General features: G+C 47.5%; 2 protein-coding genes across 4 annotated transcripts in view; one reads left to right on the top strand and one right to left on the bottom strand.

Moving 5' to 3' along the window:
- The first annotated feature begins 425 nt into the window (after nucleotides 1-425).
- The window catches only part of PRKAG3 (protein kinase AMP-activated non-catalytic subunit gamma 3), a 28,336-nt gene continuing 5,036 nt past the window's right edge, over nucleotides 426-23,725 (top strand). The window contains exons 1-13 of one of the 3 annotated variants that reach the window (XM_063094981.1): nucleotides 426-443; nucleotides 1,021-1,077; nucleotides 1,564-1,719; nucleotides 2,088-2,494; nucleotides 3,507-3,588; nucleotides 4,097-4,155; nucleotides 4,275-4,320; nucleotides 4,534-4,588; nucleotides 4,799-4,925; nucleotides 5,080-5,245; nucleotides 6,546-6,583; nucleotides 6,754-6,900; nucleotides 7,232-7,464. In XM_063094981.1, the coding sequence (XP_062951051.1) occupies nucleotides 1,566-1,719; nucleotides 2,088-2,494; nucleotides 3,507-3,588; nucleotides 4,097-4,155; nucleotides 4,275-4,320; nucleotides 4,534-4,588; nucleotides 4,799-4,925; nucleotides 5,080-5,245; nucleotides 6,546-6,583; nucleotides 6,754-6,900; nucleotides 7,232-7,348 (1,398 nt within the window). In that variant the 5' untranslated portion in view covers nucleotides 426-443; nucleotides 1,021-1,077; nucleotides 1,564-1,565 and the 3' untranslated portion in view covers nucleotides 7,349-7,464. Of the gene's footprint in view, nucleotides 444-606; nucleotides 682-1,020; nucleotides 1,078-1,563; nucleotides 1,720-2,087; nucleotides 2,495-3,506; nucleotides 3,589-4,096; nucleotides 4,156-4,274; nucleotides 4,321-4,533; nucleotides 4,589-4,798; nucleotides 4,926-5,079; nucleotides 5,246-6,545; nucleotides 6,584-6,753; nucleotides 6,901-7,231; nucleotides 7,465-23,725 lie in introns of those variants that run through there. The other 2 variants (XM_063094450.1, XM_063095638.1) reach the window with 2 other exon arrangements.
- Nucleotides 14,483-23,725, bottom strand: part of LOC134374840 (sterol 26-hydroxylase, mitochondrial) — a 36,469-nt gene continuing 27,226 nt past the window's right edge. The window contains exons 2-9 of the mRNA XM_063093217.1: nucleotides 20,118-20,308; nucleotides 17,026-17,225; nucleotides 16,700-16,897; nucleotides 16,352-16,524; nucleotides 15,612-15,778; nucleotides 15,332-15,413; nucleotides 15,033-15,245; nucleotides 14,483-14,871 (exon numbers count right to left, since the gene is read on the bottom strand). Coding sequence (XP_062949287.1) covers nucleotides 14,752-14,871; nucleotides 15,033-15,245; nucleotides 15,332-15,413; nucleotides 15,612-15,778; nucleotides 16,352-16,524; nucleotides 16,700-16,897; nucleotides 17,026-17,225; nucleotides 20,118-20,308 — 1,344 coding nt within the window. The 3' untranslated portion in view covers nucleotides 14,483-14,751. The remainder of the gene's footprint in view (nucleotides 14,872-15,032; nucleotides 15,246-15,331; nucleotides 15,414-15,611; nucleotides 15,779-16,351; nucleotides 16,525-16,699; nucleotides 16,898-17,025; nucleotides 17,226-20,117; nucleotides 20,309-23,725) is intronic.

Genomic DNA, 23,725 nt, shown 5'->3' with positions numbered 1-23,725 from the left:
CCAGCCCACCTCACACCTTCCAGATGGTCCTCACAGCTCCCCACCTGCCTGAACCACTCACTCCTTTACCTGAGAGAGGGACAGGCTCCTGGAACTCAAATGGGGACAGTACACTGGCTGCTCTTTTGGGACCACCACAAGCCCCTTGCCTTATCCTCAGCCTCTGAGCTAGCTGAAACTCCTCCTTTCTTACTCCAGCACAACCGTCTACTGAAATTTGTACAAGGAAGAAAATTAAGCTCAACCCGCCTCCATTTTCACTCCTTTGATGCCCAACAAAGATGAGAGAGCCCTTGGAGAAGGAACCTAGGACTGAGAGCTTGATTCCTGCCAGCGCCCAGGCCTCAACAGTGCTCCAAGCCCCTTCTCTCCCCAGCAGGGTCCTTCTGACTTGTCCTCAGAGACCCAGGAGGCAGCCAAGGACCAGGCATTAAGATTCTCAGGTGAGCCCCTTCCCTCCCCACCCCGCCCCCAGGCTGCTGGGCTGGATGGAGTAGCTGAGTGGGTGGACCCCTCCCTCCCCGCTGCCGGACACCCAATCAGAGAGAACCCGATCTGGACAGGGCAGGGTGCCAGGGGCCGGGCCCAGAATAGTGCTGCCCAGCCACAGTGTCACGCACTTGCTCTCCGTTGGTCGCAGCTGGCCGTATGGAGCCTGAGCTGGAGCACGCACTACGCAGGGTACAGGGGTCCCGGGGGGCTAGAGCTGGAGCAGCTGGGGCCAGAGGATTGACAGCACAACTGTGAATGTGTGTGTGCGTGTGTGTCTGTTGGTATGTGTTTGATCTGGATTTTCTCTGTGTATATGAGCATGTGGGTGTCTGTGTACACAGACTATGAGTGTACATGATTCTGTGTGTGTCTGGGAGTGGTTGGATATTATGTTTCTGTGTGTGTCTGAGTGTGTGTGTGTGTTTGTGTCTGTCTGTGTGTGTCTGAGTGTATGGATGGGTGTGGGTGTGTGTGTGCAGTGAGGAGGGGACCTGTGCTTGGGGAACGCAGGTATTTCCCCCCCTGTAGCATTCTTCTCGCCACAGACGACGTCCTGGAGCAGCCTCGGGGGGCCTGAGCACCAAGGTAGGCAGACTCCCCATGGCCTCGCTTCTTCCCCCATTTCCTTCCTCCCTGCTTTTCTGGGACCCCAATCTACCCCCCACCCCCACCCAGCAGCCTGGCCTTTGTCCTCCTCTCCTTGACCTTCTTTCTTCCTCATTGTTTCTGCTTCCTCCTTTCCCCAGCTGTGTTTCTCTCACCGCCTCTTTCCTCTTCTCAGAAGAAAGGAGGGGTCTGGAGTTTGAAGACTTGGACCCAGTCCTGACATTACCTTTTACTAGCTGTATGATATGTGGCAAATTGCCTAATCTCTCTGAATTTCTGGTCCCTCACTAGTAAAATAGGGATGAAAATGATGCCTCTTTTTTAAGGCTGCTATGATTTTAAGAAATATGTAGAAGAAAAGCCCTTTGGGAGCTTGCAAATATTAAATATTATTATTAATAACACTTTAATTGATTTTGTTGTATTACTCCCTATTAACCAAAAAGGCCCCATTCCCCCTTCCAGAGATGAGCTTCCTAGGGCAAGGAGACAGCACTTCGTGGCCATCACTGGCCGTGACCACCAGCTCAGAACGAATCCATGGGAAACGAAGGGCCAAGGCCTCGAGATGGACGAGGAAGGAGGCTGTAGAGGAAGGGGAGCCACCAGGTCTGGGGGAAGGTGAGGCCAACACCAGTTCTGGGGAGGTAGGAGGTGGGACAGTGGGAAGTCCCAGAGCCTGGGGCCAGGCCTGTGCCTCGGATCCTTTCATAACATTGAGTTAGACCCAAGCCTCATCTTGTGGCCACAGTCTCCCCACATGGGAGAGAACAACTGCACTGCAGAGCCAGGAGCCCAGTGAGGCCAACTCAGAAAGATGGGACAGGGCCAGGACCTGGTGTGACTCTCTGTGATCTGGCTTCTTACCTGCAAAATGGGGTCATAGCATCCAGACTTCCCAAGGCTGCTGGGAGATCAACAGAGACAGCAGATGAGAAAATACTTTGGAAGAAGGAGTTACTGTCCTTTCCCCCTCCTCCCCGCAACAGGTCCCCAGTCCAGGCCAGCTGCTGAGTCCACCAGGCTGGAGGCCACATTCTTCAAGGCCACACCCTTGGCCCAAGCTGCTCCCTTGGCCAGGGAGGACACCCCACCAACAAAGTGGGACTTTCACCCCTCTGACTGTGCAGCCTCAGCTGCGGGCTCCAGCACAGATGATGTGGAGCTGGCCATGGAGCTCCCGGCCACAGAAGCCTGGGACTGTGAGCTCAGAGGCCTGGTGGAAGAGAAGCCGGCCCCATGCCCGTCCCCCCAGGCCCTGTTGCCCAGGCTGGGCTGGGACGATGAGCTACAGAAGCCGGGGGCCCAGGTCTACATGCACTTCATGCAGGAGCACACCTGCTACGATGCCATGGCAACCAGCTCCAAGCTGGTCATCTTCGACACCACACTGCAGGTGAGGCCACGGCTCTGCCCCACCCGAGCTCAGTCTCCACCCTCATAGTGCTGTTATCACCTGTCATACCTCCAGGGTGCCCTGCCAAGCCATGTCCCTCTACAAGTCTTCCCTAAGACTCCTTCTTAGCACCATGGAGACTACTGCGGGGAGGAAGGGCTTCTTCTCCTTGTGAGCACCCTCTAATTGTCATCATAGCTCTGCCACTTAATGCCTGTAGGACCTTGCGTCAGTCACTTTACTTCTCTCATCTCTAAATGGGGACTGGGATGCCTGCTTTGCCCTATGTTTCAGAGAATTCTTAGGACAACCCAGTGTAACTTGGGAGCATTTGACAAACTGCAAAGTATGTGTAAGACATTGGAGAGTCGCTTAGGACAGAGTAGGGGGCTCCTGGTAACTGAAAAATAGGATGTGCTCTGGTACATGAGACTAAGCTACAAAGTTTCTGTGATTCTATTCTTATCATAGAGCAGCATTTCCCAAAGCGTGGTATATGTGTTGCCTACAGTACGTGATTTGATTCTAGTGGTTCATAAATAAACATATTTATTTCAGTAGCTTTGTGTTTATTTTAACATGTTTAGAAAAATATAAATAGTGTGTACAGATAGTATTGTTTAGGATGAGGCTCGAAATGAGTCAATAGAAAATGTATTTAGAGAAAAAATATTTAAATATGCAAATATTATGTAAATAACAACATAGATTAGTAAAAATTTTACTGCGTCTACACACTAAATTAGAGTTTCTCACACTCTGGTGCACCTGGTGAGGGGCCCCTCTGCTCTGGCCACAAGCAGCCCTAAGTATGCAGCACATCTGCCCAACAATGACCATGTCTAGTGTGTGCCATGAATGAGATAAACTCGTGTAGAGGAGGACCCAGGAGAAGGTCCCACGGAAGGACCCTGGTTGGGACAGCAGGCAGTCGGTGGCTGCCCACCGAGGGGCAGTGAGGGGGGAGGGTGACTCTTGGGTCGTACCCTCATCTGATCTCCCCCACCCTCAGATCAAGAAGGCCTTCTTTGCCCTGGTGGCCAATGGCCTGCGGGCAGCGCCCCTGTGGGACAGCAAGAAGCAGAGCTTTGTGGGTGAGCAGGGGCTGGGGAGGTGGGGCTGGGTGGAGAATGGGAAGGGGACTTTGTACTGTGGCTCTGGAGCTGAGCTCTGACACACCACAAGCTTGAGGAGACCCTCAGGCTGAGCCAAGCCAGGGGCCAGTGGGGGGAAGTCTACTTCTCGGTCTTGTGGTGGCCAGCTGGGGACCCTGGGGCTCAATCCCCCCATCTATGGAATAGTTGTGACCAGCTGACCCCTTCCAGCTCTGCCACCTGTGGTTCCATGCCATAGTGCTAGTAGCCAATGAGAAAGGGGAGAGGAAGAAATAGAATAGGGAAGGGAGAGGGAAGAAGAGAGAAATCAGAGGGGGATGTAAAGTGCAGAACCCCATTTCTCAGGCATAGGAGGGCTGCCCCACTGTCCTTTTTCCACAATTCCCACCTGTCTCAGTGTAAGGACACTGGCAGAGTGGGGCAGGGGGCCTCCCCCCGCAGGTCCCAGGCTGACCTTCCTCCTGGCCCTCCCCCTCCCAACCCACAGGGATGCTGACAATCACAGACTTCATCTTGGTGCTGCACCGCTATTACAGGTCCCCCCTGGTGAGGAGTGGGCTGAGAGTCCTGGGGTGCCCAGATGGGCTGGGGCAGAGGGGAGCCTTCATGGAGCCTGGTGCCCGAGGGGCCCACATCTGACTTCTAGAGTCCTGTCATGTCTCTAGGTCCAGATCTATGAGATTGAAGAACATAAGATAGAGACCTGGAGAGGTAAACAGGGAGAGGGGACCCAGAAAGGGGCTTGGAGGTGGGGTGTGGGGGACCAAGGGCCTGAGGCAGAGGATGAGCAGTGGGGATCTCCTGGAGGAACAGGGGAGGGGTGAGGGGGAACCTTAGGGTGCCTGAGGGAAGGGAAGAAGACTGAGGACTGCAGGGTTAAGCAGGGTGCCAGCTCCCCTGGCCTGACTCCAATTTTTTCTACAGAAATCTACCTTCAAGGCTGCTTCAAGCCTCTGGTCTCCATCTGTCCCAATGACAGGTAAGCATCCCCACCCAGCCACCTGAGCGTCTTTCTTGCACAGTCCCTTTCCCCAGTCCCACTCAGCTCTGAACTTGCCTGGTCATCCTAGGTAGAGGACAGACAAGGCAGCCTGGGAGTCCTGTCCTCCTTTTTAGGGGGCTGGGATGGAGGGTGTCTCTCCCCAGGCTGCCCCCGGGCTCACTGCTTCTACCACCTCCCCCCCCCCAGTCTGTTTGAAGCCGTCTACACCCTCATCAAGAACCGGATCCATCGCCTGCCCGTCCTGGACCCGGTCTCAGGCACCGTTCTCCACATCCTCACACACAAGCGGCTGCTCAAGTTCCTGCACATCTTTGTGAGCCTGGGGCCAGGTGGGAGGAAGGGGCAGCCACAGGGAGGCGATCCGAGGGGCTGGGAAGTCTTCAACCCTAAGGATCAGGGAGGGAGGGGCTGGGAGCCCTCTGGAGGCTTCTTGACCTCTGAACTCCACCCATCCCCTCTCCAACCAGGGTTCCCTGCTGCCTCGGCCCCCCTTCCTCTACCGCACCATCCAAGATCTGGGAATCGGCACATTCCGAGATGTGGCTGTGGTGCTGGAAACAGCGCCCATCCTGACGGCACTGGACATCTTCGTGGACCGGCGCGTGTCTGCACTGCCCGTGATCAATGAATCTGGTACCGCACACAGGATGAGCTGGCTGGGGTGGGGCAAGGCAGGACCTGGTGGGGAGAACATGGGGAGGGCAGAGGTCTGCGTGGCATCTGTTTGGGGACCCAGGGTGGAGAGGGGGTTAGAAATCTCTGCCTGCATTGAAACTTGGACCAGTTAGCCTCTCGTGCCTCCGTTTCCTCATTTTTGAAATAGGAATCTTAACACCACCCATCCTTCTAACATCTCAGGAGGATTTAAAAGATTATGAGCAATAAAGTGAGCATAGTGAGAGGAAGGAGCAGAAGACCAGGTTTTTAGTTTGAGTTCAATCCTACAATGGGCCATGGAGCCTTGAACCCCCAGCCAGGCCTCAGTTTCCTGCTCCGAAAAAGGGTTAAGAGACTCAAGATCATTTCTTTCGTTGAACCATGGCTGCAAAATATTTTAAAGTTAAAATCACCACAATGAAGCTAGATATAAAGAAGTGTTTTTATTTTTGATTGTGAAAAATTTCAAATGTATGAAAGTGGTTGTAAAACCCCACATGTTCATTGCTTGGATTAACTACCGTTAACATGTTGCCAGAATCAGCTCATCTTTTTTTCTGAAGTAATTTAAAGTAAATTACAGACGTGTCATTTCACCCCTAAAAACTACAGTCTGCATCTCTTAAAATAAGTATATTTTTCTATACTACCTAATGAAACAATGAATAATTTACTAGTATTATTTAATATCCAATTCTTATTTTCATTTCCTCATTTTCTCCAAGATTTTTTTTTTTTTCACAGTTGATTTATTCAATCCAGGACCCAATTGAAGCCCATATTTTGCATTTGTGTCTTTTGTCCCTTAAGTCTCTTTAAATCCAGAACAGTTCCAATTTCCCTTAATTTTCATGACATTGATGAGTTGAAAAGCCTTGATCAATTGTCCTATGGAATGTCCCACCTACAGATTTGTGTGTTTGCTTTCTAGAGGTGGCCTGTGCCTTGTTCCTCTATTCCTATATTTCCTGTAAACTGGAAATTAGGTCTAAAGGCTTGATGAAATCCAGCTGTACATTTGAGGCTGGAATATTTTGTAGGTGATGCCATATATTCATATTGCATCTCATCAGGAGGCACCTTGTCAGTTTGTCTCCCTCTCTGTGATGTTAAGTTTGATCCACAGGTTAAGGTAGTGGCAGCCTGATGCCTCATTGTAAAGCCAGTAGCCTGGGTGGATGTCAAGGCTTCATTCCAAAAGCCTACCCCAGGCCCTCTGCACAGCACCCTGGTTCTGATCTGAGTCTCTTCCCTGTCTTTCTCCCACCCCCTGCAGGTCAGGTCGTGGGCCTCTACTCCCGCTTTGATGTGATTGTAAGTGTCTGTGGGGGATTGGAGGTACCGCAGGGAGGCCGAGGGTAGGAGGATAGATGGAAGGTATCTGTGGACCAGGAGGACCTTTACAAGTGTGTAGGGGGTGATATCTGTGGGGCCGTTGCCTGGACAAGTGGTGGTGAAGAGCTGTACTTCTCTGCCTACCCCAGCACCTGGCTGCGCAGCAAACCTATAACCACCTGGACATGAGTGTGGGAGAAGCCCTGAGGCAGAGGACACTGAGTCTGGAAGGAGTCCTGTCTTGCCAGCCCCACGAAAGCTTGGGGGATATCATCGACAGGATTGTGCAGGAGCAGGTACCCCGCACCCCTCCAGCCATGCCCCCAACACAAAAGGCCCAGTCCTTCTCTTGTGTGGCTCCAGCCATTCCTGTACATCAGGCCCCTGGCCTGTCCTCCCATTTCATGACCAACTCTTGCTGTCCACACTGGTCTGCATCTGGTCCTGTCCACGAGGCACTTGTACCAAGGGCCACAGCCAGCTGATCACCCTAGAGTGGTCAGAGCTGTCCCTAACTGGTTCCTAGGAGACTCTCTCTTTCTCCTCCAGTTATGTCAAGTGGCTTCCCCTGATTCTTGTTGCTGACCTTGTTAGCTGCCATAACCCCATGGCTCTGCCCCCTCACAGGTCCACCGTCTGGTGCTAGTGGACGAGACCGAGCATCTCCTGGGCGTGGTCTCCCTCTCTGACATCCTTCAGGCACTGGTGCTCAGCCCTTCTGGCATCGATGCCCTCAGTGCCTGAGAAGATCCTAGTCCTCACTCCTGGGCCACCTTCTATACCCGGAAGCCAATGAAGGGAGCTGGGGGACTGTGCCTTCATCTCCCCGTCCCCCGTTTGCTGGTTCGGCTCTGGTTCAGGTAGGCTCCGCCCTGTGCCATTGGACCAGCCCTTCAGTCTTTCTGGCTCCCAGATTTCAGATTAGGACACCCTGAGGATGGGAGTGGCCCAGCACATAGCTGAGCAGCCCCACAAAAACTAGAAGTGTAAGGACTCACAGGCCAGCATTTTTGTCCCATTCTCAGCTGAGGTGATGGAGGCCCTCCTAGGAGGGGTGGATGAGGCTGAGCTAAAGGCAAGGACAGTGATGTGACTTCAGGTGCTCTGGGAAGATTTACGTGCTCTATCACAATTCATTTCCCACCTGCTGGGGATTCCATGAGAGGAAAGCAAGCTAATAAATCTTTGCTGAATGGAATTTCCATCCTTAGTCAGAACTAAGGCTTAAGTAGGAGGGAGCTTCTCCCTAAGTGCTCATCTCAGTAAATTTGACACGATCTCACAGTCTTTCCTGGTAGCACATTTGCTAGGGGTTTGCAGAAGGACAGGGCACAAATTCCACCTACTTGTCAGTGGATGGCAAGAATCCCCTGTTGAGGCAGCTTCCCTTCCCTGTTTGGTCACCGTCTTCCCTTCTCTTTTCCTCACAGGCTTCTCCAGCCCTCCCTGATTGCCCTTGCCCTACCTATGCTCCCAGGAGCCCTCAGGCATGCTCAGTGCACTGTGGGATGATGAAATTAACAACAGCTGAATCAGAGGCACTGGGATTATCCCAGGGCCATCTGTGCTCCATGCCCACACTTATCCCTTTCCCCCAGTGGGGAAACGAGCCTGCACCCCACAGGTTTAGTCAGGGGCTATGGGTCCCTCGGCTTCTGTACTTACTACCGCCCGTGCCCCCACCTCTTGGGAGTCCCAGCCGTCCTTCCCCCATGGGAACCACCATGGTTCCCCACAACTTTGCCGCTGCTCTCCTACTCTCCCAGCATTGTCATTTCAGTGCTGCTGGGGATCACCACTGAACAACAGTTATTGGGCTGCCTGTTGGAGTCGGGTCTTCCCTTCATTCTTGTCCAGAAAGCTACTTCGCTCTGCTCAGTGGACAGTGGACAGTGTCCTCAGTCCCCACTGATGGATGGCTTTGTATATGGACCCCTGAGAATGAGCAATCGAAAAAACAAAAAGAACAATCCATGAACTTGGATTCTATAGGTTTCACTCAAAATGTTACAGTCATTTAACCTGAAATTGTGGCAAGATCTCTGTTCTTTCTAAATTCAAAGACACAAAGGAAAATCTGTAATTGACAAAAGCTGCAAGTGGCGTTTCTTTAACATACAGAGTATTTTTCCACCAGAATTTATTTTTTTATCTTTTATTTATACCCAAAGCATAAAGAAAATATTAATTAATTACTTATATAGCAGGTACAATTCAATTTACAAACTCTAATCTGCAAGAAATGTAACTTTATTTTTCTAACACTGGATGTAATTTCTGTTATGAACCCCATTTTACCAGGTGGTAGGAATTAATCTCAGTCAATTTGGGGTCCCCTGGGATTAAGTTTGGTACAGAGGAGGCTTTAAGGGGTGTAAGGCTTTGTTCCTCAGTCATCCTCCTCCTTCTGTGCCAGCACCTGCCGAAACTTCTCCATTGCCACCTGGTTGTCAGTTGGTCTGTGATTGGTGTGCTGGGTCACTGCCAGGCGCTCCCTCACTCCCACAAAGTCTCTTCGGCCTCCCTGCTCTTGGGGCATGCAGGACATCCTAGCTCCTGGCCCTGCACCCCTCTGGGCTTCAGGCGGCTGTGAGGCTGTTCCAGGCGCATCTGCAGAGAACTGCAGCCAGTGGCCTGTTCTATTCTGTGTCTTGCTCTTTTCCCGGCGATGACAGGCCCAGGGCTCAGCCACCCATCTAACCTCCAAACCTATATGGAGTATTTTTCATACTCTCCCCTCTCTTCAGATTCAGTCCCCTTTTCTCAGAGATCCCAGAAATGTCTACAGTCTCTTTGTTCCCCACCCCCACCAGCCTATTGAAATCTTTACCAGCTGGGCAAGAGGGGGCCTTTGTTCTCTAACTCATCATACATCCTTCTCAGTCCTGAGTTCTTGTCACCCACCTTGAGAATCAGGCCTTTGAAATTCCAGAGTCACCCTCCCCTATGGCCATGGGCACTGCAGGTCTAGCTGTCTAGTGGCAGAAGGGTAGGTTAATATTTCAAAAATGCAATCTCACCCCCTCTATCTCACAGGGCTACTAAGTGGAGACTTTTGTAGTTGATTGGTCAGGCAGTAAATGAAGGTATTTTCTCACTGCCAAAACCCAGGGTTAGTGCTGGCTCTGCTCAGGCCCTACCCAGGAAGGTGTGGGGTCTTAGGCTCGAGTGGAAAGATGGGATGAGGGCAATTGCTGGGTCTGGGCCAAGGGAGGATATCTCAAGTGATAATGTCCTTGGGGAGCCGGGGGCAAGCTGCCTCCAGCTGGGATGGCTCTGGGAAAGTGTAACAAGTCACTCCTTTGAGGCTGTGCCTGTGGCTTGCTCTGCATGAGGAAGACCTTCAGAGGTAATAGCTGGGGCTGAGGAAGGCACTCTTTCCCCTCCTGCTCCCCTCGCACTTCCTGAGAGCAGATATGTCTCTACCTGTCTGGATCCACCATCCTGAGGACCCAACAGTTCTCTCCCTCGGACCTTTCTGTGAGAGACCATCCCACTCCCCACCTGGAGCCCCTCCTTTGATCACAGCTCAGCCCTCAGCTCCCATCTCAGCCCTTCCAGCCATCACGGCTGCTAGAAAAGAGGCACAGAGTCATCACAGGGGCTGCGACAGCTTCCACTGTAGCTCAGAACGAAAGAAATGCCCTCGTATGCCAAATGCCCTGCAGTCCCGTCTGTTCTTGCACATGAACCCAGGGCTGGTCTGGTTCCCCAGGCATCGTTGCCTCTGAGCCCCCAGCTCCCCCTCGGACCTCCAAGGCCTCTCTGAGTTTCTGTAGCCTCTCGTGCTTTCTCTTTTCTCACGACCCTCTCAGTAGTTCTCAACCCTGGATGTGCATCAGGATCACCAGGGAAACTTTATAAAATGCAGGTTCCAGGGCCCCATTCCTAGAGAGACTAATTTCCAAGTGTTGCAGTTGGACCTGGGCAACTGTATTTATTTTCAGTGAAAACTAGAGACTTATGGTTAATAATGCATATGAGCATGAGACTGTGCTGAGAAATAAGGATGCCGCATTTTCATAGTAAATTCATCTGTCACATTATTGTAACTATCTATTATTTAATTATAACTGTGGTCTACAAGAAGCCCTGGCTAAGAGCAGTGGCATAATATAGATGATACACGATTTATCACTATTCTTGCTACTCTTCTCCCAATGTTCTAAAATATAGAAGTATTCAGTACAATGTCATGTATGTCCATTCCATGATGACAGTTGTCAATGTGTCTATTTGACATGCATATTAAAACTGGAATAATAAATAATGACCAGGAAATATACTGCTATTAACAAGCCAAAATGCATTCAGAGCTAAAACCTGTGTATAACACAAGTGTGTAGACAGCCAGGTGACACTGGGTACCCTGTCCATCTTTATTGACAAGAGTGCTGCCTGGTTATTTAGAAGAAGCTGTTTTCTTAAAGTCTTTCTCAAAAATATGCATCCTAATTTGTCCAACAAATCCAAATTAGCTGGAAAAGGAGCAACAAGATGTGCACATTCTTTTCAGTCAAAGGTGTATCTGCCGTGCCGAATCAATGTCTACTTTTCTGCAGTTATCCACAATCTGCTACTGTTCATCTTTCCTTAGAGAGGCAGTTTAGGGGGGCTATCAGAGAGCCTCACTGTGACATCCCTTCACTGTGACTCTTCGGGGCCCTGAGGCTCTGAGGCTCTCAGACCCTCGAAGTGTGCCCCATCACTGGCCACTGTTGGGTTTTGTGCTAAACCTCAAACCAAGGTTGATGGTATTCACCCTCCAGAGGGAAGGCTGCAAGGGAAGGAACCCATGCTATGACATCACATCCATCCTATAGCTATTACATGTGTTTGAATGAATCACGGTCAAAGAAAGTACTTTTTTCATTTATGTTAAGTAAGTCTTGTTCAGGCATTGTGATGGAATATAAACAGATCATTTTCAACTCCTAAGATAAAAGAATTTTATGTAAACTACAGTAGATGCATTTTTTTTTCTGTAGGTATATTATTTACCAATAAAAATCTTTAAAAAAACAAAAACAAAAACAAATTCCCTGAGTATAAAGAGATAACCTCTTTAGCCATGTTGTCTTGTTCTCTGTTCCCAGTGCTGTATCTGTGGGCTTTCTGGTAGCAACTTCTGTGGGTAAGGTTTCACATTTGTGTTAAGAGCTTTTGTGCTTAGCCTGGCCAGTTAGCTCGGTTGGTTAGAGTGCAGCTTTATAATGCCAAGGTCACAGGTTTGGATTCCTGTACTGGCCAGCCACCAAATTAATTAATTACTCTTCAGCTTTTATATCTTGTGTTCTGTCACTGATGGTAAAAACCTCTTGGAGGGACTCTGAAGCTGTGCCTACCCCTTATCAAAGCCCGCTCTTTAATTAATCCTCACAAGGACTTCATGACCTCGGCCATCTGCTTAGCTCTTTTCCCCTCTGCATTGCCAGTTTCCAATTTAAAGTTCAATTTTAGGCCCTGTAGATGCACAACAGAGCAGTGCTACTTCAGAATTTTCTATGGTGCCTCCAGGACATTGATGACCCTCAAGAATCTTCTGGAGGTATTGATTACATTGGCAGCTATTTCTACAATAATCTTACCAAACTGATCTTCATAGATTTTTTTATCACTTGATATATAATTTATGTATCATTAAATTCACTCTTCCAAAATTTACATTTAAGCGGTACTTAGTATATTCACAAAGTTATGTAACTATCACCACTAAGTCCAGAACATATTCATCATCCCAAAAAGAAACCCTGTACTCATTAACAGTCACTCCCTGTTCTCCCTTTCCTCTGCCCCTGGCAACCACCAGTCTATTTTCTGTCTCTATAGATTTGCCTATTCTGGACATTTGGTCTGCTTGGAATTATACAATATGTGGTCTTTCTTGTCTGGCTTCTTTCACTCAACATGTTTTCAAGTTTCATCCATAATGTAGCATGAATCAGTACTTCATTCCTTTTTATGGCTGAATAATATTCCATTGTGTGGATATATGAGATCTTCATGGATTTTGATGTAAGATTAGCCTATAGGTTCATTAACTGAGCTATAAACCATGAACACTGACATTCTCTTGCACAACTGCTACAAAACCCCAATCCAAGTCACATCACACAGACTTTTCCCCCACCTGAGTGCCAGCATTGAGGGGTTCACATGGCTTTGGCAACTTAACCCTACTGGTTTAAAGGAGCAGTACACTGGGGAAGACAGAAGTCCACTCTAGTTGACTGTGACAAAGATCTTGGCATCTTCTGAGCACGACCCCCATACTCTGCATGTATAGGGAGCTATCACAGGTGAACCCTCTGCACAGGTGGGGTCAAAAGCCATGCCCTTGTAATCAAGAATTCCTTCCAGTTCCCCCTAGGTTCCTCCTCTCAATGTAGAAAGCTCTGTGTCCTCCTTTCCCCCTGTCTTCCCTTCCTCCTATTCTACTCTCTTCTCATTCAGCAAACATTTGGCACCTCCTAGGTGCTAGACACGGTTAGACACTGGGATCCAAAATTAAAGAAGCTTGATTTATGCCCTCCAGGGTGTTCACAGCTGGTCAGGGAGACAGTTGAGTCTACAACAAAGTGGACATGCTGAGTGTTCAGTTCTGTAAGTGGGGGAGGGGACAGGGGATGACACAAAAGGTAGTGCTCACAGTCACACAGAGAGGTCAGGGAGAGCTCTGCAGAGGCAGTGACATTTGAGCTGAGTCCTAAGGAAGAACAAGTTCTGTGAGATGACATGACAGTTGGTGAAGAGGGTGTTCCAAGAGAGGGGACAGCAAGTACAAAGTATTGAGGCCAAAAAGAGTATAACATGCTCAGGGAAACACAAGACATTCAGGCTCAGCTGTGGAAAGGGGTATCCATGGTCAGGGTGGAGGTTGCCAGAGCACAGTGAGTCTCAAAAGCCACAGTAAGGACTTTGGACTTGGCCTGAGGGCTGAGGGGAGCCACTGAAGGATTTTAATTAGAGTGATGACACAATTCTTAAAACGGGTTCAAACCCTAATCCCCACAGGCATAAGAAAGTCAACTTTATTTTTTTCTGTGACTCAGCAGAAATTTACAACTGGGGCTGAGATTCAGCAGAAATGTACAGCTTGGTTTCCAGGCTTTTGGTACAGTGCATTGGATCTGAGCACCAACCCACTTTCCTTCTAATGGGCTTCCTATACTAAAAAGTCTAAAAAGCTAAAAACTACAATTTCCAGACTCCCTTGCAGCTAGCATTCCAAACAGGACAGAGGCTCTACCTCTCAGAGGTGTGTGAGAGATTTGGAAGGTAGAAGTGAGGCAGAGGCCATGCTTCTGCTGCTCCTTCAGAGGCAGCGAGAGGCATTAGTGGAGGCCCAAGTCCTAATGGATTCATGGGTATTGAGAGGCAAGATGAGTCCTTTTTTTTTTTTTTTTGGCCAGCACCTACCTAGGTGACATGGAGTAGCTCTAGAGCCAACAGTTGTAGTGATAGCTTCTCAACTCTCATCCTCCTGATTGTGGCCAATGTGGTGCTCCCCAAGCTGGTCAGTGCCTGTAGACCTAGCCTAGAGCTCTTCAACAATTTTTATAGCACCCCATTGCCTATATCCGAGCTCTTTCTGTTCAAAGAGGGTGGTTTCTGTTATCTGCAACTGAAACTTGACTGACACAATGCCACTGTTGGGTACCCAGGAACCATTCTGCAGCTCCTGTTCTGGTGTGGCCTCAACCAGCACTGTGTGAAGCTAAGGCCTTTCTGCGGGGTCTGGGGAAGAAAATGGTGTTCTCAGTTTCCATGGAGGGGGGCATCTGTGCCTCCCACCATGATTCCTAAGTGCAGAAAGGACATTCCCCAAACACAGAAAATGGTTCAGATGCTACGTAGTCATAAAGAATGACAAAGGTCTCCAATAATTAATAAAAGCCCCTTTATTTTATATTGTACCCAAGGACAGCAATGTGGTAAGGGAGTGGACTTTTATCTAAGAGAGAGCTGCTGAAAATGATAAAAGTGGCAAAAGCTCGGGATTTTGTGGGAAGTGCATGGTGTTCCCCCAACCTCTGGAGTTTGGCAGCCCCCTTCTCTCCCACCTCATCTGAGATGCACAGTGGCCAGGAACTACTGTGTCAGGGCTGGAGCCTCTGGGACAAGCCCCAGGCAGGCAGGGGCCAAGCTCAGCACTGTCTCTGCAGGAAACGCAGGCCCACCTTCTTATTGGGAACCAGGACGATGCGGGCCACACTCTTCACCTCCCCCGTCTCAGGGGCCAGGACCACCTCATACTGCTGCATCAGCTGGGAGGTAATAAAAGAGTACACTGGGCAATTAGAGCCTGTGATCGCCACCCACTGCCCTCTTCTGCCCACTCCTACCCTGCACTTCCTTTCCTTTCCTCCTCCAAGGTCTCCTTCACCCCTCCCTGGTCCACACACCCCTCCAGCCTCTCCTCACCTACCCTTGCCAGCAGCAGCTGCATCTCCAACTCTGCAATCCTGCGGCCCAGGCAGGCCCGGACCCCATAGCCAAAGGGCAGAGAGCCAAATGGGTGTTGGATCCTGGGGATATCAGGCTGGTTCTTCCTCAGCCAGCGCTGGGGCTGGAAGCTCTCAGGCTCAGAGAAGGTGCTGGGGTCCCGGGACACCACATAATGGCAGAACACAAACTGGGTCTACAGAGGAAGAATGGGCAGAGTGAATCTAGCAGCTCAGGGCTGCGGGGCACTCCTGAGCACTCGGGTTCTCTAGCCCCACTCACGTTCTTGGGGAAGAGGAAGCCATCCACTTCAATTTCCTTTTCCGCAATGACCCGGGAGTTTGCAGGGACCACAGGATAGAGGCTACAGGGAAAAGAAAATCTAGGGTCTGCCTCTGGACCCGAGTAGGGACAGAGTGCCCACTCCTTCTTCCCTCCCTCCCTGGTCCTCCAGCCCCTCTTCCCATTCACCCTTGTCCCTGGCCCCAGCCCACCTGGCCCCCTTCTCATTCCCATCTCTGATTCCTTCCACACACATAGACCCGTGCTCCCAGCATCCTACCGCAGGGTCTCCTTCAGCACAGCTTTGAGCAGGGGCATGTGGGCAAAGTCCTTGTGCTGGGGCACTTGCCCAGCTGGCACCACACCCACCACTTCCTTATGCAAGGCTGCCTGGATCTCTGGGTTCTTTGAAAGATGGTACAGGGTCCACGTAAGTGTATTGGATGTCTAAGAGACAGAGCGGGAGATGAAGTGAGGGGGGATTTCTAGGCAAGAGGCCAGCCAGGTAGTGGGAGGGTGTATGAGTGGGTGCATGCAAACTGTGGGAGAAAATTAACTTGCCACAAGTATGACAGGAAAAGACATGAGGGCTCATGCTAAACATAAATCCACAGTGGTATGAGGACCAACAGGAGGAGGCTGTAACAAAGACAGACCCAGCATGACAAAAGAGCTGGAAATAGGTCCCATAGAGATGATGCTCGTGGACAAGCTTTCAACTTTCTGCTTAAATTGCAGCAAGAGAGAGTAGCATTTGATGTGAGATAAAACTACCCAGCTGTCAGAGAGCGTGAGGAGGCTCCAGGAGGTGATGGAATCCCCCTTATAAAAGGACCACCCCCACCCACCTCAGCTGGGCTAAATGACCCCCCTGTTCTCCTTCTAGTGCTGTATCCATGTATCAGAAAGAGAAGCATGTTCTTGGAGGGATGAAGGTCAGGTTCAGGTGGGGGATAATGGGAAACTAGTTCAGGATGGCAGCTGGGAGCCCCTTGTCTCTTCACTGGCCCCTTCACGCACCGTGTCCACTCCGGCCAGGAGCAGCTCAGGCAGGCTGCCCATGGCCTCGTGAGGACTGAGCTGTCCACTGGCCAACAGGAAGTACAGGTAGCCAGACACCTGAACCCCATCCGGCCCCCCTTTCTGTAGTTGAGACTCCACCTCCTTGAGTTTCTGATCAATCAGCTTCTTCCCTGCAGGAGCAGTAAAAAACAAGAGAGGATGAAGTCAAAAGTCATGATATCCAGGGACCAAGAGCCACTTCATCAGCTGGTGGCGTGAGGGAGAAGGTCCTGGGAGAGACCACTAATTCGTAGACCTAGGGCCACCCCCAACTTCCTTTCCTGGCCTCAGTCTGGGACTCCTCACCGAAGGAGAAGATGTTGTCCCAGCTATCCAGGTATCGCTTCCAGAAGGGCAGCAGGGGACGGGTCCACTTGGGGAGAAAGGTGACATAGACTGAGTTCTGGAACATGAGCCCGACAGATCTAATGAAGTTCACGGTGTCCTCGGGAATGGATTGTTCCAGGCAGCCAATTCGTTTCTCGAACAGGATGTAGCTGATAGCTGGGTAGCGCACAGAGGCCATCACAGGAGGCAGGGCCAGGGCACACAGAATCCAGGGGGCCTGGAGGAAGGGGAATACAACCTACCCCTGACCCATCCCCAGCCCAGCCCCTCTGCCAGCAATGTACCTTCCAAGGCAAAGTGGTAGAAGAGGTGAGCCATGTCCAGCACCTGGTCCCCTGAGGCACTCTCTGCCCGCAGCTGGGCCAGTCGAACCATAAAGCCATCAACCACCTCATTGAGAGCATCTGTATAGAGTGCAGCCTCAGCTGGCTTCAGCAACCGCTGATTCAGAGCCTGGCGCAGCTGGTACCAGCTCTGTCCATTCCTGCAGGACATGGAGGGGCAACACAAACCTAGCCTCTGATGGGGGTTCGATTACAAGACATCTTCCCACACTGAGACCCCCCCAGAGTCAAGGGAAATCTCAGACACCTTGAATTTAACATTAAGAATTACCAGACTTTCAAATAACAGAATCTTAGAATCACAGAACTTCAGAATCTCACTACAGCAGAATGGAAGTAGGTATGGTGGGCATCTAGAGTCAGACTGCCTAGGGTCAAATCACAGGTGTGATGATTACTAGCTGAGGGACCTCAGGCAGATGACTTAACTCTTGAGTGCCTCAGTTTCCCCATCTGTAAAATGGGGATAATAGGAGTGCCTATCTTAATAGGGCTATTCAGATCATTAAAATGTTTAGATCACTGCCTGACACATGGTGAATGCTTAATGAATATTGACTATAATTATCTTAGAATTATACAACTCTGGAATCTTCCATATGTGAAATGAACGGGAGCTGAGGTAGTTCCTGTCCTTCTGTGTGGAGGATAAGGAAATAAAGGAGATACAGTTAGGGTTCCTGGGATGCTCAGGTTCTGGGCCTTCAAGCTCTGCTTGGCTCAGTGGGCCAAGGGGACAGGAGGCCCACCAAGCTGATTTCCCCGGACCTCTTATCATGCGATAGTCAGGCCCCTACCCTGGTTAGGCAGGGATGCTTACAAGGCTGGGAACATGCTTCCTACAGGGGAGCTTAATGTTTGGGGGCTCCCCCACCCTCCACGGCCTCCCAACTCTGTTACCTTTCCTAAGCAAGCTAGTTATGAGTCAATTTTTTTAAAGCTAGTTGCAGAGCAATAATTACAAAATGATTCAAGTTTAAGAGGAAGAAAGGAAATCCTACATAGCCATATGTATGTTGCATGCTTCTAGATGAAGCAGGGAGGAATATGCGCCAAACTCAGTACTGGTTGCTTAGGAGGATGGGATGGGTGTAGGGAGAAGGAAGACTTAACATATTATTATTGGAATTTTTATAATAAGTGTGACTTTTGAATTTTAAAATAGGGGAGCACATAGGCTTGACAAAGAACAGGGAGTGCACCAAGAGCAAAAGTCCTAAATGCACTTATGCAGAACCTAAGTGCTAAAAACAGCATGTGCTGGAAACAGCAAATAGTTTCTGCTGGATTTAAGAACATTAAGGTCATTTCTTATCCAGCTTCACTCCCTTTCCTTTGTTTCTCAAGATGTTTTCCAGAGATTGCCCCATAGCCAATTTCTTTTCATTCCTTTGATAAATGATTGATTAAGTTGTTTTTTCTCTTGTGTTTCCCTGTCTTTACAATAAAAGCTGAAGCAAATACTGACTCCAGGCTGTTCCTTGTTTCTCCCTTCTTGAGGGAGTTTTCTCAGTTCAGTCCCTTCAGGTTTCTCATTGCTCTTAATATTTGGGCTCTGAGTAATCTTTGCATCTCCATCAAACAGTGAGAAGTGAAATTAAAAACCAATAACGTTTTAAAAAGAAAAAACATTGTTTATTTTTTAAAATTATTCATTGAAATGAACCTCAATCCCCCCTCACCCCCCACCGCCCACCCCCAGGAGCTTTCTTTATTATGTTGGCGGAAAGCTGCAAAAAGATAAATTAAAAGTGTTGCTAAAAAAGAAATGAAAACCAAAATAGAATTTTGAATAAAGGGCCTAGGAATTGTCGTTTTAATTCTGGAACTGTTCACATGTGAAGGAACAGGGGAAAAGAAAGAAAAACATGCAATGGGAGAATGAATGCATGGGCAGCAAATGCAGGTGAAACGAACCTTCCAACCAGTTCATTTTCTTTCCAAAAGTGTCAAGACAATACTTCTTGAGTTCTGAATCAGAGAGATCTATTTCGTCACTTGCTAGTGTGTCTCCTCTGACAGGTGATGTAAAACCTAAATGGGGGTAATAATACCACCCACTTCATGGGCTTGTTGTGAGGATAAAATGAAACAATAAATGTATAGAGACTAGCCTGATGCCTGGCATGTCATAAACACATGGTTAGTTATTATTCTTGTTGTGGTGGCTACTACTACCATCTCCAGGATCAACTTTGATTAAGAAGTTACTTTAAGAAAGTGTTGGGGGAAAAAAAAAAGTTACCTTAAGAAGTGACTAAAACATAGATGTCAAGCAACTAAGAGGGCAAAACATCCATTCATTGTTTTGGGGGTTCCGTTAATATACTATAGCAAAAAAAAACCCTATGATATATGCTATTACAACCTGTGGCATTGGAAATGGTTTATTGTCAATGATTCCAAATATCTACTTCAATTGGCACATGAGTAAATAACTAACATACTTAACCCACCCTCCAATTTGTCACTGCCAAAATAATCTTAACTTTTCTAGGCATAACTTCAAGGCTGAAGTCTACATCATCTCTGTGTGTGGAGAGCGTCCATGAAAGTTATACCCAACAACAAGCATACAATACATAATTTGGGAAATTTTAAAAAATTAAATTGAGACTTCCCAACTAATAGGATAATGACGTTTTTCCAACTATAAACAGATATGTTCCTTTGTGATCTGAGTTGACAATTTTCAACTATAATGTAGAATAATGGAGCTGAAAAGGCCCTACAGATATTAGGGATACCTTGGAGACATCTAGTCCAAACCTCCTATTTTACAGATGAGAAACATAGGCCAAGGAAGGAGAAATTATTCGTTTGTCCAAACTCCCACAATATATTAGTGGAAAAGCCAATGATTGGTCCCTGGGCTTCAGCCCATCTCAGTGACTGCTTTCTAGACAGCGTATCAAGCTCAGAGGACGCTGGGAGACCCTACTCTGCTCATTATCCAACTGGCTGCCTGTGCCCACTGTCTTTTGACCTAGCCCTCTGGGCCCCTGTCCCAGTCCCCTCAGACCCCTGCTCACGTGATGAAGGGTCCATAGGCCAGTCCCTGCTGGTCCCGGTGCTCCTTCCATAGGTCCATTTCGTTCCGTATGGGGTACTTGCCCTCTTGCCGCATCACTTGCTCCAAGAGTGGGGCACTGGCCAGGTTCACATAGCTGTGAGACCCTACGTAGGATATCCATATTGGACCATACGTGGCCTTGTTCAGCACCTGCAGGGTTCAACCAAAGCTGAATAACTGGGGTCCAGCTAGGCAGGCACTTTGGGAGAGATGGGATGGAAAAGGGTCTAATGGCTACACCAGAGCAAGTGGGGTGGGCAAAAGTACATTGGAGGTAGGTACTGGAATGGTGTGGTTCCAGAGGGAGAGCACTGACAAAAGGGCACACAAGGAGGTAGAATATCAAGAGCAATGAGTATCTGGTGGAACTACGGGAATTAAGGTCCTTGGAGGAAAAAGGGTTTGGAAAAACGGGATATGTTGCAAACTGCAGTATGTTGAGGTGTAGATATTTGGGGTCCAGCATTTTAGGAAAACTGAGCCCTTTAGGGAGGTATGGTGTTGGAAAGCCTGTGGTTCCTTCTTAGCATTTAATCTACTGCATCTTGCTGTCAATGAGATGAAGATAAACATGTTGTGTAATCAACAAGAAATAGAAAACACAATTTGAAAATAGGAAAAACAAGAAGCTGGATGAGAAAGTCAGGGTCCAAATATGAAATAAGCCATGCAGTGTGTGAATTCTTTTTTGAAAAATAAAAAAATGTATTGACTGTGTTAAGTAATATAATTCTCAAATATTTTATCTTAGAATTTCTAAAGCACTTGACAACTGATACCCATAGCACCTGTGAAATTGACATTGCTATGATATTTTTATAATTGCTGAAAATGAGGGAGAAAATAAATACATTATGGGTTTTGGGGGGGGTAAAACTTTAAAAGAATCCACAAATCTTGAGACTAAGTTTACTAGCTAAATTATACCTACAAAGAAAATGAAACATAGTGGTTTCCCAGGTACTTCATCTTTCACAATCTGTTACTGAAGAGATTTAAAGAGGATCAGAATCTGCTCCAGTATAAAAATTGTGTGAAAAGTCTCCTGTAAAAGAGGCATTAAAATTACAGAGAAGAGATCTATCATTCAAATTATAGAAGGAATCCTCACCCAACTCATAGTCCAGAAAAACAGCAAACCTACTGGGTCTTACTATTGACATTAATAATTGGATTCTCCTAGGACAAAAACAACGTAAACAAAATATACCACCCAATTGCCCAGTATCTATCCTGAACTAATGGCTGATTCTTCCAGTTCCTAGGGGTCTTGACAAACCCCCAACATCCATTTAGGCTTGTTTCCCACTTCTACCTCCCAGTAACAACTGCCAGTGTGACGTGATTTTGAACAGCTGATTTTATGTAAACAACAGGGAATATGCCCATATTCCTGAATGGAAATGGGCATATTCGTAAACGTTACTGGTGGGAGTCTAAAATGACATACCCACACTTGCAGGATAATGTGTTAATATTAATAAAAATTACAAACATTTATAAACAAAGTATGAGACATCCACATAATGGAATATTATATCATCTTAAAAAGAAATGAAGAAGTTCCTTGTGTGCTAATGTGGTAAGATGCCCAAGATAGATGGTTAAGTGAAAAAATATGATTAAATACCATTTATCTAAGAAAGATACAATAAGAATATATAGTATTTGTATTTGCTTTTATAGAGAAACGATGGATACATAAGAAATAAAGTGATTACTATGGAAGGGTGGGGGGACAGAAATGGCAGTACAACTGCTTAATGTACATCATGTTATATTGTTTTGAATTTTGAACTATGAGAATATATTCTAAAGGGGCAAAAAGAAAAAAGAAAAAAAAAGAAACAATGTTTTTTGAAACAGAAAGTCACCTGCCATTGATCAGATAATTCCAGAAAGCAGGAAAACCTTGCTGAACCTTCGAGTTCATGTATACGAGGGGACCTCAGGAAGTTCATGGAAAATGGAATTAAAAGATACAAATTCAAAATACAAACTTTATTTCTCAACATAATCTCCATCAAGTTCAAGACACTTTTGTAAGTGATGATATCAGGCACTTAGTCCATCCCTACAGAACTGAGGGTCCTGGGAACTTAACCACGTCAATGTAGTCTTTTTTACATTGTTTACTGAAGAAAAATGGGTGCCCTTTAAAGATTTTTTAAGGTTAGGAAACAAAACAAAGTTGGAAGGAGCCAAATCAGGACTGGAAGGCAGATGCCTAATGATTTTCCACTGAAACTCTGGCAAAATTGCCCTTGTTAGACGAGAGGAAGGAGCAGCAGCAATGTCGTGGTGTAGAAGGACTCTCTGGGGAAGCTTTCTCAGGTGTTTTTCTGCTAAAGCTTTGGCGCTCTCAAAAAATTCTCCAAATAAGCAGATGTTATTGTTTTTTGGCACTCCAGGAAGTGAATAAGCAAAATGCTTCGAGCATCCTAAAAAACTGTTGCCATGACCTTTGTTCTTAACTGGTCCACTTTGGCTTTGACTGATCACTTCTACCTTTGGTAGCCATGGTTTTGATTGTGCTTTGTATTCAGGATCATACCGGTAAAGCCACGTTTCATCTCCTGTTAAAAATTTCCTTGAAGAAATGCTTAGAGAAGTTTGATATGGATTGTGTCCTCCAAGTTTTATGTATTAGTAGCTTGATCCCCACTGTGACTGTTCAGAGGATGGCAAATTCTATTATGGTAATTGCAAGGTGGGCCTTGAAGAGGTGATTAGATTGTAGGCCCGTGCAGTAGCGAATGGATTAAAAATGGTGGTCATGGGTGTGGCTCTGGGGGCTTTAAAATATGAGCACATGAGAGGTTATTCTCTCTCTGCTTCCACCATCTTGCAACGTGAGACCACCACCTTATGGTCGTCACTGTTGCCACCACCAAATGTGTTCCTTGGACTTTGGACTTCCCAACCTCTGAAACTATAAGCAATAAATTTCGTTTTCCTTATAAATCACCCAGTTCCAGGTACTTCTGTAATAAGTAATAGAAACAGACTAATACACACTTGTTCAAAATTTCCATGGAAAGCTCTACCCTTGTCTGCAGCTGCTCTGGGTACAACAGTTTAGGCACCCATTGAGTGAAAAGTTTGCTCCACTTTAATTTTTCAGTCAGAATCGTGTACGCTGAACCAGTTGAGATGTCTATGGTGTTGGCTATTGTTTCTGCTGTTAACCATTGGTCCTCTTCTATTAAGGCACAAACAAGATTAATTTTTTCCTTGCAAATTGGTGTGCGTGGTCTGCTGCTGTAAGCTTCATCTTCAACACTGTCTTGTTCATTCTTAAAATGAGTTATCCATTTGTAAACTGCTGATTTCTTTGCGGCATTTTCCCCATAAACTTTTCATAAAGCATCAATAATTTCACCATTCTTCCACCCAAGCTTCACCATAAATTTGATGTTCATTCTTGCTTCTGTCTTAGCAGAGTTCATGTTGCTCACGAGCTCTTTTCAAACTGATGTCTTAACCTCCTTAGTGCCTCAAACTAGATCCTGTTCAGACATGTTATGACAAGTTAGTATGAGTTTATTTTGTTGCAAAAACATTCTG

This window comes from Cynocephalus volans, chromosome 1, assembly GCF_027409185.1.
Source record: "Cynocephalus volans isolate mCynVol1 chromosome 1, mCynVol1.pri, whole genome shotgun sequence".
Classification (NCBI taxonomy): Eukaryota; Metazoa; Chordata; class Mammalia; order Dermoptera; family Cynocephalidae; genus Cynocephalus; species Cynocephalus volans.
Note: the sequence above shows the minus strand (reverse complement) of the source record. Positions and strands in the feature narration are given on the sequence as shown.